Raw genomic sequence first — 18,951 nt, 5'->3', positions numbered from 1 at the left:
TCTTGCCTAGCTCACGCTTTTCCTTTGGGCGTTTTCAGCTCCTCCTTTTATTTGTAGGTAGGTAGTTAGCTTTGGGTAGCGTGTAGTTAAGTGGCCCGGAGAGTAAGGAACGCGGCAAAGAGGCAGTACGATATAGTCCTTCTTTCTCAGCTATCTCATCCTGCATCATACTTAGAATAACATAGTTATTTCTGCAACTAAAATAAATGTCCTTCGTAGGGGTGGTCCATTACATAAAGAGATATCGAAGGGCAGATTACTTTACACTGCAATGGTTAGAGTAAAATAACGAAAACAAGGAGTCCTATAGGACTAAACACCTGGATGCAGATAGGAACAACTGCAGGTATACGTATACATATAGTTGTGGGTATTCACACTCACATTCACTAAATATATAATAGTTCCCAAATTAGTCATTGTAAGCCACTCTCGGATAGTGTAAGAGTGCGACTCGGACCCAGTCACGTTTCCTAACGCTCCATGGCAGCAACGAGGCTCAGGGGACTGTGCCCTCCCGATTGGTACTGCAGGCTGAAGCAGCACGCTGCAGGTGTCATCATCACACAACCCTCATATATATATATGCTAATGTAGATGTATGCAGCTGTATACTCTGAGTAGTTTCAGGTACATTGACTTTGTTGCTACTACAGAGGGATTGTGTTATGTCCACATTAGAGACAAAATAAAGAATTCACTACCGCAACTGCCACATTAAAAATACACTTTTATTGTCATAGTGTTTTCAATTATAAGACTTCATGTGGCAGACATGTACAATGGTTGATAGGTAAATTAAACATTTCCAGGGGTGTTGGTACACTGCACATTCATATTTTTATAATAATAAATGAAAACACTTTCACAGAGTAGCTGGAAAGTGTACTTCACAAACTATTTTGAACTCTGCTAAGTAGAAGTGGTAAATGAAGCTAACTAAAGTTAAATGTGCTGATCCAGTGGAGCTAATTTTAAAATTTGTTTGAGACTGATGGCTAACATATGATGTCTTTATGGCAAGCACTGGTTAGATTGCAGACCTACAGACAATTTATGTCTGAACACTCCACGTTCTTCTTTAAGTGCCACTGAGGCTGCTCACAGGTGATTTTAATAATGTATGAATACTCCAGATTCAGAGCTCAACTTTCTCTACTTAACTTTCCAACAATAGTTTGTTCTTCCTTGCAGAATAGTTACATTTCTTTGAACCTATTTGTTTGTTATTCTGGCAGGAACTAAGCAGTTGTTGAGGTAGTCAAAAGGTCGGCCTGTTATTGGTTTACAAACCCATGTGGCACAGCCTGCAGCTGCAAGAACTGGTGCAGGACTGAGGTTTTCACCTACAGCCTCCATCTTAGTAACAGCTGTGAGGTGCAGTTCCTGCAAGATAGGAGGATTGTTTTTGTGTTAAATTAAATCTTGGTGGGAATAAGTAAAAGCAGCCAGAAGAGAGAATGCTGAACTGAGTTCAGGACAGAGCTTTCACAGATGCTGGCTGTCATACATGAGCGGAGAATGGGCTTGTTCAGGAGTTAGCACATCCCGGCACTTTTTATGTTTATTGGCAAATCTGTCAGATACAATCACGTGGCCGATTTGATTGTCAGATATGAATGCAGTGAGTCTGAAGTACATTTTCTTATCCTTTCTACTTTTCTGCTTAACCTGAATCACCCATGACCTTTCAGTCTGGGCTGTTTTTATCTCATTCCTGCTCATGATAAACACGGTTAGTGCCGGCTGCTTCCTGTGTGTTACTGTCTGGCGAGTTACCATGGACAAACACGCTTTATTTTCAAAAGGCGGTGCTGTTTCCCGCAAAAACACACACACACAGCCATAGGAGAGCAGTGCGACCCCGCGGAGCGTGCATTTTTACCGGCCCCACTGGGGTACAGACCCTAACGCTGGGGGGTTTGGCGGGTTTACTTCCCACTACACGACCAGGGAAATGAATCCCCTCAATTAAAGGAGACCCCGGGGGGGCGTCGGGCAACCCGTCTCCCGGCCCTGCCGGTGCCTTTAAGCGGAGCTCCGCCTGGCTGGGGCTCCGGGCGGGGCCTGCCCTGACTCGGGCGCAGGCGGCAGGAAGCCCGGGCGGTAGCGACGGCCCCCGCGCTGCAGGGCGGCGGGGTGGAGGAGGCCGAGCGCGGCTCGGGTCGCCTCGGCTCGCCTTGGTTTGCCACGGCTCGGCTGGGCTCGTCGTCAGCGCGGTTGTGCGCCATGGGAGCGGAGCAGAGCGCGGAGGCCGAGGGCCGCCCGGGCGAGCCCGGCGCATCAGGTCGGTGGCCAAGGGGAGCCGGGGGCGCTGCCACCGTGACCCCGGGGGCGAGAGGCGAAGCGGCTGCTGGGGGCGGCAGCCCCGGGTGCCCTCCTCGCTCGCTGCGGTGCCTGGCGGCCCCGTGGGGATGCCGGCCTCCGGGGGAAGGCAGAGGGGTGTCGGCGGTGTGGGGGGAGGCCCGGGGGTGAAAGCAGGACGCGTGTGGCGTGGAAACGGGGCTCCCAAATGTCTCCGAGGTGAAGCTGTTGGACTGAAGTGTTCCCCAAAATATAAGGACGTGAAAGAGCCTTACTGCGGTGGAGTGCTGACAGATGAAAAGTTTCTGGTAGCTTTTGCCTTCAGCTTTCATTGATGAAATGAAATCACCTTGGGTTGTCGCTGGAGCAAGAAGTCAACATGTCCTTAACCAGCACCGTTACCTTGTTCTGAAAAACCTTGTTGAACGTGACATGTTACTGGGGAGAGGGGGAGGAGGGAGGGTTGTCAGTTATCTCAGGGATGTGTTTATTCTGTATAAAGCATGCTTGCTCTCTGTTGAACATGTTAGTGTGCTTTTAGGGTTAAATTCTGATGAAATCTGCGTATTAATTTGTTTGTGCATTCCTTCCCCCATCCTCCAATCCTTCTAGCATCTCCATCCCCAGCCAAGCAACGAGCAAAAATGGATGACATTGTGGTGGTGGCCCCAGGAACACAATCCTCCCGGAACGTGAGCAACGATCCAGATGTCATAAAACTGCAGGAAATTCCAACTTTCCAGCCCCTTTTAAAAGGTAAGTGATTTTCCTCCATTTTTGAAGGCCCTTTTTTTTGTGCCAAATAGAGTAAGTGCTCTGCAGCATACTGAGCTTCCTACTGAAATTCACATTTCTGTGTTTTTTGCACCCCTGCCCTTTTTCTCAAACCTTGCCTTCTTTTGGTGTTTCATAATCTTCTATATGGAGTGCGAACTGGTTTAGAAGTGTGCTAATAATGTTCTCTGATGTAGAGCCATCTACTGTGGAGGCAAAACAGCTCTAAGCTTCACAGTTTTCCCAGTGCTACTGGTTTGCAAGGCTGTTGATGAGAGATGCTATGTTGCATTCTGATGTACTGTGGACTACAGTCTCCAGTTTTGCTCTTGCTCTGAAAAACATCTCCATGTTACTATCTTGGAGTAAAGCTACGTGTGTACAGATTTAGTTGCTTGAAGTCAAGATTTATTCTTGGGGTTTCCAGTCTAGATCAGATCTCGTTCTTGCTTTGGAAGAGGGGAATAAAAGGTGAGGCTCATGTGGGGAGTGTCCTTAAGCTCTATGTTGATGACATCAGTGGACCCTTTAAATTCCCCTTGGTCTGTCTCCTTTCCTCACAGCTTTTTTTTTTTTTCTTCCCCTGTACCAATTCTTTGTCCCCCCTGTTTGATTCAAAGGGAAGTGAAGATCTAAATCACAGCTGTCAAGCCTACAGTTTACTAGAAACCATTCATGTGCTTTGTGGCCTAGCTCTGTGTAACTCTTCTCTGTCTAACCCTTTTCCTGGAGGCTGTGCATAGCATCTTCCTTGTTACCTGAAATTTCCTTGGGAAGGAAGATGTCTGGAGCAGCCTGCATGAATTGAGCCTGCTCCTGGCCTCCTCCTCCTGGAACAGTGTGGGTCATCAAACTTGTGTCTGCTGCATTGTGTATTCACACTCAGTGAACCAATATTTATTTATTTATTTATTTATTAAGTTTGAGTCTTACTGTGAATTATGTATGTTGGCTGTATTGCTTGCTCATTCATGCCTTGTAGGCCTGCTGTTATAGTGAGGAGCTGCTGGCAGCCTTTCCTGCTGCTGGAAGGAGTGAAGTGTTCTTGTACAAACAAGAGTTTAGGCACCACTGGTCCGAGTGCTACTAATTCACACATGGCAGCTGGGAAGGTGTGGCAGCTGCTTTGTCCTTCAGGCTTTGCTAGAGATGATGTAACATCGCTTTTTAGACAAACTCTTTACTATTATTTATTTTCATTATTTCAACTTGAAACAGGACTAGTACTTGTGGGTACTACGGTAGCCCAGCGGGCCAAGTATTTGGTGTTGGGTACTGCTGGATGGGGATCTAGATCTGTGTGGCACTAGCAGTACCATTTCCATTGGAGGAGGTTAAAAGACGGGGAGACCACTGAATAGGAGAAAAGCAACCCTGAATATTTCTAGGACTGGTACTGCTCTTCCTGTTGACCAAGGAAAATGTGTGTTCTCTATATATGTATTTTTTGATTCTGCAGATGGTGATGTCTTAGGAATGTGTGTCTGATTTACTCCTGACACTTTCACTACTGTTTTAGAATTGACTGTAAGGTGGGTTTTTTTTGAGGCTTGCAATGTGGGTGTCAGCAGCAGATAGTTTCATTACTTTTGGTGAGAACACACTTTGCATGCATCCCACGTCATACAAAAGGCAGAACTGAAGTCTCATCACTGGCAGTTTGAAATGTGAATGCTGTAACCCAGATTCACAAAGGTAATAAATAAGCTTTAATCTGAGACTCCAAACTTACAAGATGTGTTAGGATCTGGCACTGAGATTCTTGTGTGTTTGTGAGTATTTGATGACAGTGTCAGTTCTACCCAGCCTTGAGCTGTGGTGGGCTGAACCTGGCTTGTATGAGAGCTATGGAATTCCTTGGAAGCAGGGCTGCGATGTGACCACTTCCAGGGGCAGCATTCCTGGGTGGGTGGTTGAGGAGCCAGAGGGCACTGCCTCAGATCACCAGTCCAGGCCCTTTAACTCCTAAATATGCATACGTTACGTTACTTGATGGGCAGCTGTCTAGGTTACTGAGATGCTTTTGCTGATCTTACTGTGGACCTGAAGGGGTGTGTGTGTATGACAGGAAACTTTTCTATTTCAGAAAATAGAAAAGCAGTTAATAGAAAAAAAAAAAGCAGTTAATAGAAAAGCAGAAAAGACATTAGCAGGCTTGGTCTGCTGATGTCTTTCCCCGTGTCTCTTGAGATATGGTGACATCTGGTGACTGCTGACGAGTATTGCATGTTAGATTGAGTTGGCCCATGTGAACAGTTCTTCAGCCTCAAATACACTATTCCTTGAATAACAGGACTGAGATGCTTGTGTTCGGTACAGAAAGCGGTGTAGCCTGAGCCAAGTCTTGAGAGGCCACAGTCCTGCTTGAGAACCTGTTCTGTTCGGAATTGGTCTCATCTCTGTTTTTCACATACAACATTATGGTCTTGGAATGGATAAAGATGGGAGTAAGAGATCTTCTAGGAGTAAATCCTGAAACTTGTGTCTTATGAGCGTCTAGCTTGGAGAGCTCAAAACGTGAACTCATAGCCATTGTATGCTTCACTATTCTTTTTGTTTTTTCCTTGGCTAGGCAAAGCCAAAGGGCTTTATTTTAAAGTCTCAAAAGAAGCCTAATCGTTAAATTAATGGGTAGGGGAAGCACATGATCACAAAGAGAATGAATGTTCTCAAAAGACAAAGCACTGAAAAGCTGAAGTACATGTCTCTCCTAGCTGTCTTGAGTTGATTTTGCTGTGACCAGTGACACTGGAGGTCTCTGCAATTGTACGCCCTCACTTGTAAGAAACTGTCAGTGTCATGTCCATTACGTCTTTCATACGAGGTTTTCCTTGGCTTCATTGGAAAAATCTGAACCTTAGAGTTACAGCTATGGTGGATGCCTGTTATTTTGCCATTGTATTGACAAAAGTCAAATCCCAATCCTACCCGAAGTGAGAGGAAAAGGTACTCTTAGGGAGTTACGCCTAGGAATTGCGTGCCTGACTGTTTTTCTACAGTAACTGTTACATATCTGGGTACAGAGTAGTTGGCTATGCAAAAAGTCTTCTGGTAGAAATACTAGCAAAGAACTTCACTGTTTGACAATTGATTTATTTTTATTTATTTATTTTAAGTGAGGAGCAAGTATAAAATCTCCCGAGTGAAAAAGAGGAAGCCTCCAACCAGAATTCTCCTTTGTGTCAAGCATTCCTTTCAGTGACTACTTCATAAGCGGTACAGAACAAAATGTGATCTGCTGTTTCTTTCCTTTATGCTGCTTCCTGGGGATATTTGCATAAAAAATTAACTTCTCTCTGTTCAGCGTCCCTGATTCTCAGTCTGTTTATAGCATAGAGCCATAACCAGCTGTGTATAAAATAAGTCATCTTCTTTGAGTTGCAGGGGAAAGTGGATCTCTTGCATGTGGAATAATACTGTGTTTTTTAACTATGCAAATTTTCTTGGTGAAATAAGACACTTGCCCTAAGGACTTAAGCACTGTTACAAAACTTCCCAAAAGCTTCTGAGAAGGGTGTTTAGGTTTTAACTTTGTGCCACAGAAAAAAAATGCTTACTGCATTCTTTCAAAGGGCACCAGTTTCTCTCTCTAGCTTCAGGAAAGATTGAGACCTTTCTGGTAGCAGTGCAGTGTTAGGTTAAATAAAATAGATGGGTGTATATAAAGGATGTATTGATGCATGTTAGCAATATAGAAGAAACTTTTCAAGAGATAGTCATCCAAATGCAGATGTAATCCCTATTTTGTACTGAGGTCAGCAAGTTTGTACTAGGTCAGCAAGACCTAGTGCAAACATAACATGCAGGGAGCTTGATAGTAGGAATAAAAACTTTGCTGCATCTCCACCGTGTTGTCCAGGATTTTGCGATTGGTTTGCTCTCCAACCTAATTTAATGGTTCTTCTTATCACCTTGGTTGCATTGTGAGCATTTGAGACTTGCTGATTGACAAAAGCTGCCAAAAAGGCAGTGACTTCCTGCTTCTGCTGGCCAAGGCAAGTCAGATGTTAATTTCAAAGTACATATGCATTTTGTCACTTCCAAATACTCTTAGACATCAGGCCAGTTAATGTTACTGTGATATGTATGTCTATTAAGAGATTTGCAGAATCTAGCTTTTTTGTCTTTTTGAAAAGGGAATGTTGTAGCAAGTTATTTCTGTGCTTTATTGAGAGAGGTTTTTGGTAAATCTGAAAGCCAAAGTCTTCCAGTAGCCCATGGATTCTACAGAAAAAGGGCACTTTAAAGTTGCATTTTGTTTGGTTTAGTGCAAAGCTACAAGGTCAAGTAGCAAACAGGTATGGGAAGGGAGGTTATTCTTGTTTTGGACACTAGTTCTTCACATTGTGCAAAAATGACTTCCATTGTCTTCTTTTATTTGAGATATACTGCACAGTAGTTCAATGAGCATCCAGGCTGACAAGGGGAATTTTCTCCTTGTTGCTTTTGCTTCTGGACATACAGGCATAGAGTTGGTGTGTAAGTGGCAGAGATGAAGACGAAGGAGGTGCCCAGACAGCAGCCTGTCTGTATCAAGACTGGTAACTTCCTTACCTCTTGATAGTATTGGTAATGACGTTGGAAAAAAAATATTTTAAATGTTGCCTATTTCCTCTGTATCTAGTAATGGTATCATACAGAGTCTTCTACAAAGTAGGTGGTGAAATGGTTATTACTAGTAAAGATGTGATTAATCTGCTCTTGGAATGTGCCTGGGTTGTCTACCCAAAACAACGATCCCTGAACTCATCTCTTTGCTGTAACTTTGGATCTAGCTGGAAACTAGCTCTGTATATGGGGCCTTCTATCTTAACTGGGTGTGTGGTTATGCTTCCTTTTCTTGTGTCAGTGTTTTGGGTTTCTCTGAGGTGACAGACTATTTCCTGATGATGATGATTGCATTCTATTAGGGAAATGTGTTCCAACATTTAGGAAGTTAAATTCATGGCCAGATAGTAACTTAGTTGACTTAAAATGAAAACTGGAATCTGTTCTGTGCGCCTGGCAAACACCCTCAAGGCTCCTCCTCAGCTTATCTATTTGTCTAAACAGCCTGACAGCAAATGCCTTTTTGATGTGTTGGGTTTGAAGTCCTGCGCTGCAGTCCATCACGGCTGCTCTCTGGGTGGCAGTGCAGGGAGGACCGCGGTGGTTGCCTAGGTGGGTGTTCTCATATAGCTCTGTTCACGCACTGGTAACTAAAACAACACCCTCAGCAATTCCAAATAAACTTCTGGCAACAAGTTGTCCGTAAACACTGGCAGTTCTTTTGTCTTGCCATTTTCCTTGCTCTTTTCTCCTTGTCTGGAGGAAGCTGTTACCAATGTCCTGGCAGCTTCTCTTGGAAGCACAAGTGGTACTGAGTGGTTCAGGATACCATACATGCCACAGGTTTGCTGAGTACTGGCTTGTGGATGTTTAGAGGTACTTCAGCAACCCTGTTTTGTGTTCTGAGTTACCTATGAGGGAAATCTTACCTAAACTTAAAAAATAATAATCATTATTTTTATGCTAGATATTTAATTCTTTAGGCTGTTGCTGATCCCTGCTTAGCCTGCTGCACAAGAATGTGATGATCCCGTGCTTTTTGTTCTGTTTTCTCTAGCAGTCTTAGGCTTGTTGAATGCAAGTTCCCCTGGGAGCAGGAATCAGTTCTGTGTGTTAAGCAACATGCTGGTATGTAACTGGAGACTGTTCCTTATAACAAATTTAGGTCTGGGTTCTGTGCTGAGATTGCTAAATACATTTGCCATAATATAATGTGTGTAGTAGGGTGATGGTTGGACAGTCTTCAAGATGATCTTGGAGGTGTTTGCCAACCTTAATGATTCTCTGTCTTATGTTGAAGGAACTCCTGATCACCAACAGCAAGAGAAAGGAAGTTAGCAAGGGGAGCTGAGACTCTTGTTTTGGACTCACCTGCATTCCCAGGCACACTGCATGAATGAGAGGTGTCTTCTGTGTAGCCCTGCTGCAAGTTACTAGTGGTGTGCTGCATTCCTTTGTTTGCCAGACATACGTGGTATATGGAGTGTGCAGCCATATGAAGGTTTTAATGGGCCACTCATTAACATCTCCTAGGCTGATGTGGCTGGATTCCTGTCTTATAAACACCACTGCTGTTTCTGTAAGAACAGCAAAGTATGGAAAAAGGTTGCAAAGGGTTGTAGTATTTCTGCCCTTAATATTTTTAGGGACACATTTTGTAAAGATGTATCAGGCATGAATTAGAACTAAAAGAATATCTTATGGCTAACCCACTGAGGTCTTTTCTTACCACGCTGCCTCTTATCCATATCCATATCCTTCTTCATTTATCAAGGTATTTCACAAAGCAAAAGCTGAGGCCTTTACTCTTCAGAGTCTAGAGTATAGTTTACCTGACAGTAGTGTAAGGAGATCCAAAGTTATGTAGCAGAGAGTCTTGCAAGATACGTCTAGCATGAGGAATGTACTTTTGTCTGAAGATGGTTTGAAGCAAAAGCTGGGCAGTGGTGTGTTTACTGCAGCTGGTGCACATCTTCAGCAGAAAAGTGTGGGGAGATGCTAAGGAATCTCTTGAGAGAGAAAAGAGGTGAAATCCATACTGATCTTCTATTATCCTCAATCATGGGAAATCTAAGCTTGTGTTTAGGCAGCTGAAAGGACTGTTTATCCCTATATTTTTTTGTTTTCTAATGAAAATATCAATGCATTTGTATTCTCTGGAACAGCATGTAGAGGAAGGATGTTGAGACTCTGAGCCTTGTGGAACTTAGAGCAATGTATTTTATCACATCTCACTCCTCAGTAATTTCTGCTGACTGGTTTACATCCTTTTTATTTTATTTTTTTTTTCTTACCACACTGTATGCTATTTCTTCCACATATTGTCTAGGGAATTTAGCTAATAGCATATAACAAGGAAATTTTATTCTTATAAATCTAGGCATTGTGATGCTTCAGTCCTTTTTTTTGAATTCTGCCCCTATGGCTTACAAGGAAGATCTGCTTATTACAGCACTCAACAGCATTGCTAAGTGTTCAGAGTTCTAACAGGATTTGCAATACAGGTGGACTCCATGCTTAGTACTCGTAACAAGCTCTGTGAAAATGAGCACACTGGGCAGAAAGAAACACCAAGAGTGGTGACGTGAGTGCTCTCCAGCCTGTTTTATTCTTTAAGGCTTGTGGACCGGTGAGTATTCCCCTGTATTTTGGGGAACCATCTCTCTCCATTTTGCTTTCATGACTTGTAACTAACTTTCAAAAGCAGAACCTAAGAGATGCCCCCATTTTAAGGAAAGGAGCTTTCCTTTCAAGAGGTAGTTGCAAGTTTCTGTATGTTTCTCAGAGGTTTAACTATTTGGAGACCTGGGTTAATTACTTTTTGTGTGAGTATTTGAGACTGTGGTTAGGTAGTGTTCAAATTATATGTTCAACATCAGTTGGAAGGGTGTAAAGGACTGCGGATACTCAGTTATGTGCCTTCCCCTTGTCCTTCCCACCCTCTCCCTTCTCACGCTATTCCACTCTGTATAGTATAACTTAGGTTTTGGCAGATGAAAAAGAATAAGCATGTGCATGTCTGCTTAGACTGTTAGCCTGGCATTCTTTTTCCTAGGTGAGTACCTTCAAGTTCCAGGAGCTGTGGCTCCTGACTGAACCTCATAGCTCCTCAGACATGGAAGGTTCCTCCTCGCCACCTTGCTGGATGTGAATAAACTTTGTTTGTCATTACAAGTCATCCGCAGGTTCTCCTTCCTTTACTTTCACAGAGCTTCTGTGACAGAGTTCTCCAGCTGGCCAGGATGGCTCTTGGGGTGCAGCCACCCTTTGGATACCTCAAAAGATGTGCTGAGGAAAAATACCACGTGGTAAGGAGTTGTTAATGTCCTGGTTTATAAATGTGTCATGCACTGTCGTGAGGAATACCTGTGTTGACCAGCTTACCTTGAAATCACTGTTAAGTGATTAAGGTGCAATGCAAAAGAAACTCTTTATTTATGACAACCAAAATACAAAGTGTAATTAAAGTGTTCACAGAATGCGTAGGTAATCTCCCAATCTTTCTAGGACATGTATGTTGGGAGAGCATATACATTACACTTTATTTTGGAGACCTCAAAGGACTCTAGGCTTCTAAATTTGGATAAATTTTTTCCCTCTATTCAGCATTATCATCTTGCTCATAAGTTAAGACTTGCTCATAAGACTTGCTAGAGTATGTGACTGAAGGACCTGTGAACTTTCTCCTTCTGCCTTCCCTGTTTGGTGTCTGTGGATGTATTTCCTCTGACATGTCTACCCCAATGAACTGTATGTTTTGTATCAGTGAAAATTGCCTGCAAAGAAACATTGCTCTTAAAATGTCCGAGTAGGACTAGATGGATATACATGTATATGTGGAACGATGAATCTCCAAGTCTGTTCCTATAGAGATACAGTAACAGCATTATTCAGTGGACCAAAGTCTCAAAAGTAATTCACCCTTCTGTTGGATGATTGGGATCAAAGGAAAAGAAGGAGCAAAAGAAAGCATTCTCCTAGTGCTGTTGGTTTGGTTCTCTCCTCTTTAGTGGTCCAATGTGATGCTTACTGCTCCTTTCACTTTTATTCTTTCAGCTGTTAGTATCTCGAAGTACATTGTATTCACTGGATAGGGACAGCTGTGGTAAACATCAAATGCTTGGATGTAGAGAAAACAGAAGATTGTATCTGGGATGTGTCAGTCACACAGGGACCAAAGTAAGTTGTTGATCAGAGACTTTATCTACTGGGTGGCATCCCTGCCCGTGGCAAGGGGATTGGAACTACATGATCTTTAAGTCTCTTCCAACCCGAGCCGTTCTGTGACTGAAGGGATCATAAAGTGGTCACTGAGTTCCTGGGGGGATCTCTGACACAGATAGTAAATGGCAAAAAAGGGACCATGTACTATGCTAATGAGAAATGTAGGCATGTTCTGATATAGATGATATACTGATATACTTTGTAGCTAAGTCCAGGACAGTTGTGCCATTAGGAATCAGTAAAACTGTCAATGCAAAGCAGGAAGCAAAAGTGTGAAATGCTTCTGGAAGATTCCTGCATCCCATAAACTCTCATCTCCTACCGCTTTAAAAAAAGAAAAGGGGGAGGGGGGGGGGCAAGGGGAGCAAAGAAAAAAAAAAAAGGCAGCCAAACAATACTACCTCGAAGTGTTTTGGCCCAGAATCCGTATTCTAGAGCTGTGCAGCTGGACAGACTTACAGCACAGGTCAGTGAGCTGTGTGCTGCCTGGTGGGTGTGTGACTGATGGACAGAAAACATCTGCCAAGCAAGCGACACTGTTTAGTCCTTGTTCACTCACACTGCTGGTCTGTAGTTGTGTGCAGACAGTATTTAAGCTATATATAGTATGTATACACTATACATACCAGATGCACAAACTGTATATGTGCAGTTTGCTTTTAACTTGTGCTTGGCCCGCTTTTGAAGTTCTACTGCCTGCTCACTGGCTGTTTTTTGAATGCTTCCTATCTTGCGGCTAGACCAGCAATGGTGTTGCAATGGATTGCTTTGGAAAATCAGTTTATTTTTTTTTTCCTTCTAAGTGTTGGTAAACAATTTCTGCCTCATAGGAGTTTATCTGTTTCTCCACAATCAGGAGATTTGTTTTTTTTGTCCAATCAGTTTATTAAGAAAAGTTATAATTAACCAATGGGCACAGTGTAAATCATTACACCTTAAGTCACTAATTCTTGATGATATAATTTTATTTGTTATGCATGTTGATTAAGTTAAATAAACTTGATCAAGGTAAAGGATGAGTGCATACTTCTATGTCTACTGTTTGTCTGTAGTTAACCACATTTTCTATAACATCACATGGATCCAACCACATTCAAATGGTGTGCTCTTGTCTTTATTTCCCTATGCAGACACTGCTAGTAGAATAAAAAGCAGATTCCCCAAAGTCATATGCAGATAATACCCCTCCTCCTAATTAAGGGTTTGACTTACTAAAATTATGTAAAGATAAAAAGGTCATTAAGGTAGAAGTATGGGCGGAAAAAAAGTCTACTCAGGCCCTAAATCTTGTTAGCAAAGCACTACAGCAGGAGCTTAGTGTAACCATGTTCCCTCTGTACAATTACGTAAGATGAGATCAGCAAGCAAGTAATAAAGTACAGGTCAGCAAGCTCATTGTTACAAAACCTTGAAGTTTAGAATCAAATTTGATCTGCCTCTATTCCTTTCTTAGGGAAGCCTAACAGAAAGGAAAATAGGAGGAGTTTCATGGTTCATTTGGTTTGAACAGTGAGGCCTGCAATACTGCAATTCCATAATATTCCCTCTATTTTCTGTGCAAGCCTTCTCATGGTATACATGGCTAAGTTGTCAGCACTGTTGCACATGCAAACCAGCAGATGCACCGTTCAAGATTATATATTGAATTCTGAGATCCAGATAAAATTCTGAAATGCAGATAATCTGCCAGAGGTGCTGCTTTTTAATTTGCAATACTTTTTTTTTAAAAAAAAAAAAAAAAGACTAGCGGTGATGTTGAGTAGAAAGTGGAATTACTGACTGTTGTAGTTGCAGATGACCTTGGAAGCCTTTATTATCCTATGGTAGTTGTCGGAAAAGAGGCATTAGTTGAAGACAGGGGCAGTTCACACTAAATTAGTAGCTTAATGTGGTAATGCAGCAGTTTCAGGGTGAAACTGACTTTGCTGAAGTCAGTGGCAAAGCTCCTGTGGGTTTCAGCAGAGTGGAGATTTTTGTGTTTGTGTGAAACACCCAAACTGTGTGTGTTTCTGTATAGTTTCAAGTTCATATAGCAGAGTGCTAAGGTAGATGTTTGAAGTTTAACACTAATAAGCATGTTTTGGAGACAGGGAGGGATGTTGTGCAATAAGTTTTTGTTAGATGTGATGCCCTCTCAACCTCTTCCCATGCATCTCATTCTGACCCTTAGGCTAGCTCAACATTGCACTTGGCTATTCAGAAGATGGGGACATCCTTGGGGTTTTGTGCTTGCTTGTTGGTTTATGCACTCTGCGTTAATGAACTGTAAGCTAGAAAGCATTTGTGACTCAGGAGAAGGGACTGGAGATGAGGATTCCCACTACCTTGTTCACTCTCACACACCCTTTATTTACCCATGTACCTACTTCTGTCTTGGCCACTTCCTTGGCCCTGTGTATGGCCAAGGGCTTCCAAACAGCCTTTGGCATGAGAGGTGCTACTGAGAAGCTTCTCAGCTCTGGTAAAACTGTTCATCCCTGGCATGCCCTGTAGCAGAGTTTTAGTGCCTGGGGAGGGTTGTTTTTTTGGTTTTTTTTTGGTGGAAACTCTATCACTGTGCAGTGTTAAGACATTTGAGAAGTTTGGGGCATTGTACTGGAGTGACATAAGTGCCTGTTGTGTACTGATGTCTTAGATGCTTGGGGATTTTTTTGTTCAAACTTTTCTTCTTGTGTGTGCAAGTAGGTGAGTTCCCTGGATACTCTTACCTTTGTGGCAGAAGTCCACCTCTCTCATATTCCAGAATGTTTACTGATGGTAATTCTAGCATGTGGTTTCAGGAGAGACATGAGATACGACCCGGTTGGCTTTGATGTGCAAGTTAAGTATAAAATGTCATGCCTGCCTGATTGACTGTTGTATTAGACATCTACCTTAAGATGGCTTGTGACCCTATATCAATATATTTTTTCACTTGATAAAGAGTTGAAGGGCAGAAGTAAGTGCACATGCTCTTAATCAGTACTTCTGATGTTAAGAGCAAGCAGTGAAAACACTAGGCTGCTGTTTGAATGCATCTGTGGTTTGTTGCGTTTTTTTATGTATCTGGCTGATATAGAAAGAGGCAAGAATTAGACAAGTCTCATCTAACTCTTCAAGAGTATCTTGTATTGCAGTTGCATTTCTGCAAACAAAAGATTCAGATTATCTGACTGCAGGCTACAGTTCTCTAGTGGATATAGTGGGAATATCATTTGGAAGTCACTTCTGTAACTTGCTCCGGAGGGCAGAGTGCAGGTCAGTGTTACAGTGGAAGACCTGAGAAGCTCAGCTAGTAAAACTGGACAATTTTCACTGCATTCATCAGTCTGGCAAAGAGGTACTGCACCCAACTGGAAGGTGAAGTAAAATGGTAGTGTGATAGTGGGTGTAGTACCTAATGCCTTTGACTCTGCCAGCTGAGCACCTGCTGGTGAGACAGTGTCGCAGGCTGCTAATCTCTGCTGGTGCTGTGTAAGAGACAAACCTGTGTGTTTTCCTTGCCTCAGAAGTAATGAGGCTCAGCAGGAATCATTAATCTCGATGCTACACTCTTATTTCTCTGTTTTTCTAATTCACTTTTCTCTCTCTGTATCCTTTGAGAATTGAGAACTGCAATCTAGGCAACTGCCACCAGGTGCCACTGTAATACAGAAGTATCAGTAGATGTCTTTGAAAACGACTGGAAGCGTTGAAACAGTGCCTTGAAAACTGCGTTCGCTTTAAGCCCTTCATTAACATTTGTCTTCTCGCTACCTTCACTATGGCCAGTGACCTAGGTTTTGGTACCAGCTGGAGCTGCGAGCTGAGCCACGAGTAACAGACAACTACAGACTAAAACAATGTTGGTTCTGGAAAGAGAAATGCTGCAGAGGTCCAGTTCTTCATCTGAAAGCCTTTCAGAAATCTTTTTGATCTTCAAAAGTAGAAGTCTTGTGTGACACCTATTTTCAGTTGTTGGTACTGGTTGTTTTCAAAGTGTGTACGGTGAGAAAGTAAGTAGAAATCAGTAATTCACAGCGGAGCACTTCGGGTTCAGCTCCTGTTCCTGGCTGTTGATCCTAGCCTAGATGCACCATCTGCAACGTGGAGTTTCCTAGTATTTTCTCAGCAAGACTCTTCTGGTCATAGGTGTGTTGAAGTCTGAAACTGGTACATAGTCCCTAGAGGCCTACTGTGCTGGGAAATATGTTTTTCCAGCAGAGGGAATGGAACTGGGAAACTGATGTGACAAGAAAATGATTGTAACACACTCTTCTTGCCCCCAGCCTCAGCCCCAAAATGTTCAGCTGTCAGATCTTAGCTCCAGTTCATCACCAGCTCTACAAACTATTGTTGCTGTCACAGTACACAACACAGTATGAGTTGAGACCCTGTAGTGAGTGGATGAGGAGAGGCAGGAGAAATGAGAAGGGAGGGAAAAGGGGTTGGAATTGTGACTGTTAAGTGATGGCATACAATTCTGGGCTCCTACCCCGTGTTCCCTGAGCTAGTCTTGCTTAAATGAACGTGTGTTTGGGGTGAATGTTTTTATTGATCAAATGTGTCTGCTCAGCTTAAAATCCAATGCTTCATTATTCCCAAATAATTTCTATGGGGAGGTTGGGTGGAAGGGGAATGTCTTGAACCTCCATCTCTGTTGCCTTGGAAAAGTCATTAAGATACCTTGTCTCAAGTCTATAATGCCAGTAAAAGTCCTTTGACTTTGCAAGGGATTTATTGGATTCTCTTTTCATCAATGTGTTAATGGGAGGTGTGTACCAAAACATCTGGACATCAACTGGAGAATAATGTCCTTCATTATGTGCTGTCTGAGCCTTTTGGTGCTCAGGGACATGCTGGCAGCTTACCAGGAACTTGAGGCTACAACATATTTGCATGTAACCAGTTTTTAAAAATTCAAATGCTCCTGCAGGCAACCTAAAATACTTGCCTAAACTTGTTTTAGTGAGACACCATGCAAAATTGCTTGTGTGTGCACCCCTCCCCCTGATCTCACTGCTGCTCAATGTGGGATTGCTGGCAGAACATGTCTCTTCAGCACTCGGACCTTGGTACAGTATTACTGGAGCCTGAGCTTCCTCATTTAAAATTCATCACTTCTGCAAACTTCCTTAACTCCCATGCCAGCTCAGAGGGATGGGAAGCAACATTTCAAGTTAAAACACAAACACAGTGCAGAGGAATACCTTTCTCCTGGAGAACTGCTTTCGTTTTCAGATGTTATTTGGCCCAGACAAGTGATCATCTCTTGCTATGCTTTTATTGTGTTACGTGCCTGTTGCAGTGGATTTTTTTCTTCCTGCATGTCTAGGCAGTCCTTCAAGGATAGGACACTTCTGTGACTTACCGTGGCCAATGCAGCTGTGCCTTGGCACCTTACACCTGCTCTGCGCTCAGTGTCTGTAACTGGAACCTGACCTGGAGTCCCGGGCACTGCAGATACTGCTTGTTATTCACGGAATCACAGAATGTCCTGAGATGGAAGGGATCACAAGGATCGTAGAGTCCAATTCCTGGATCCACACAGGACCACCCAAAAATTAGACCATGTGTCTGAGAGCATTGTCCAAATGCTGCATGAACTCCAGCAGGCTCGGTGCCATGATCACTGCTGTGGGGAGCCTGTCCCAGTGCCTGACCACCCTCTTGGTGAAGAACCTTCTGATACCAGTGGAGGCAGTGTAAATGGGATGTTTCCAGAGAGCTCCCTGGAAAGTGTGGTCTTCGCAGAGATCACCACATTGTAAGTGATAATGATTGAGAGATTTTAGGGGGGTGGGGAAAAAAAAAAGAAAAAAAGGTTTTCATTTGTCTCTGTCATTTTGTAACCCTTTGCTTTTAGTTCTTCTGGGTGAGCCCCAAAAGGTGTGTTGAGCTCAAAGAAGCAGGAGGTAGGTGCTGCACTACTTGTTAACCTGGTGATATTTCACAAGTTTCAAATAAAACTTAGTAAAACGTTTCTTTCAATTGCTAGTAAAATGTTTCTTTCAACATGTTATAAGTCATAAATAAAACTGCCGGAAAGGAATTGGTGATGTTTTTGGTGCTGACTGATCTCTTTGCAAGGCAGGGGCTGAGATGTTTAGTTGACAGAGGAGGATGGACAGAAGGCTGGCCAGGGTTTTACCAATTTTTAGCCTTTGAAATAGCAGTCCAATGGACTTCTGTCAGCTAAACAAAGCCTGAGCATGGAGGGAAAGCTAGCTGGCATAAGAGGAGGCTTTGGTTTTCCTTTTACTCATTAGGCTTCTTGATTTCATCTGAGTAAACAGAAGTTTATCTTTAACAGGATTAACAGGAAGTGGAAGAGATACTGGAGATGGAACTTCAAGCAATGCATGTTGCTTTACCTCCTGTGAGATTAAATCTTGTTTTTCTGTGATACAAAAATAGCAGAAAGCAGGTGATTGGAGTGGAAGCAGCACATGTTTGCATTTATACACTTGCCCAAACTGGAGTAGAATACCTACTCTATCGCTTTTCACTGCCTCTCATTGAGGGACCTTGTCACCAGTTTTAGAATTAATTGAAACTTGGAGTCAGTTTGGCTAAGTTGCTTTCATTGCACTAGCCTGAAATTTTCCATTGCTGCACATTTCCTTAGTTACCCATCTCTAGTCTTACATTCTGTAGTAGAGAAGGCTGTGAGGAAGCTTGCCTTGCTTGTTAAGATGGGAGACTTTGTTTCTTTTTCTTGAATGTTGGTGGAGATTTATTTATTTTTTTGTTAGCTGAAACCATTCCCAAACTCTGAAGTATGCTTGGATATACAGGTGCATGGTGGCAGAAAGAAAATCACTGCTTTACCAGGGATGAATCTAAACTTTGCACAGCATTGTCTTTGGAGCTAAGAGCCCTGTTGAGCTTTAAAATGGAATTGACTGTACCTCCACTTCTTCCTAACACTAGGTGTTCAAGAGACTCAAGGGGCTAGTGGGGATTTGCTCTAGTAGTCTAGCAGAAGATGCTGAAGAACCCTGCTTCAAAGATGGACATTTGACTATTATTTTGGAGCTCTGTGGACAGTTTGGCCTACTGTCTGAGCCAGGCTACACAGAAGTTACAAGAAGTGCAAGCCCACAGGTTGCTGCTGTTTTGTCCAGGTTGTCTTTGATGCCT

General features: G+C 42.9%; 1 protein-coding gene across 4 annotated transcripts in view; it reads left to right on the top strand.

Moving 5' to 3' along the window:
* The window catches only part of BORCS5 (BLOC-1 related complex subunit 5), a 97,426-nt gene that overhangs the window by 20,174 nt on the left and 58,301 nt on the right, over nucleotides 1-18,951 (top strand). For 2 of the 4 annotated variants that reach the window (XM_072040999.1, XM_038172529.2), the window contains exon 3: nucleotides 2,917-3,060. In XM_072040999.1, coding sequence (XP_071897100.1) covers nucleotides 2,949-3,060 — 112 coding nt within the window. In that variant the 5' untranslated portion in view covers nucleotides 2,917-2,948. Of the gene's footprint in view, nucleotides 1-2,031; nucleotides 2,288-2,916; nucleotides 3,061-18,951 lie in introns of those variants that run through there. The other 2 variants (XM_072040990.1, XM_038172525.2) reach the window with 2 other exon arrangements.

Source organism: Anas platyrhynchos, chromosome 1, assembly GCF_047663525.1.
Source record: "Anas platyrhynchos isolate ZD024472 breed Pekin duck chromosome 1, IASCAAS_PekinDuck_T2T, whole genome shotgun sequence".
NCBI classification, from domain to species: domain Eukaryota; kingdom Metazoa; phylum Chordata; class Aves; order Anseriformes; family Anatidae; genus Anas; species Anas platyrhynchos.
This window is presented reverse-complemented; position numbering and strand designations above follow the sequence as displayed.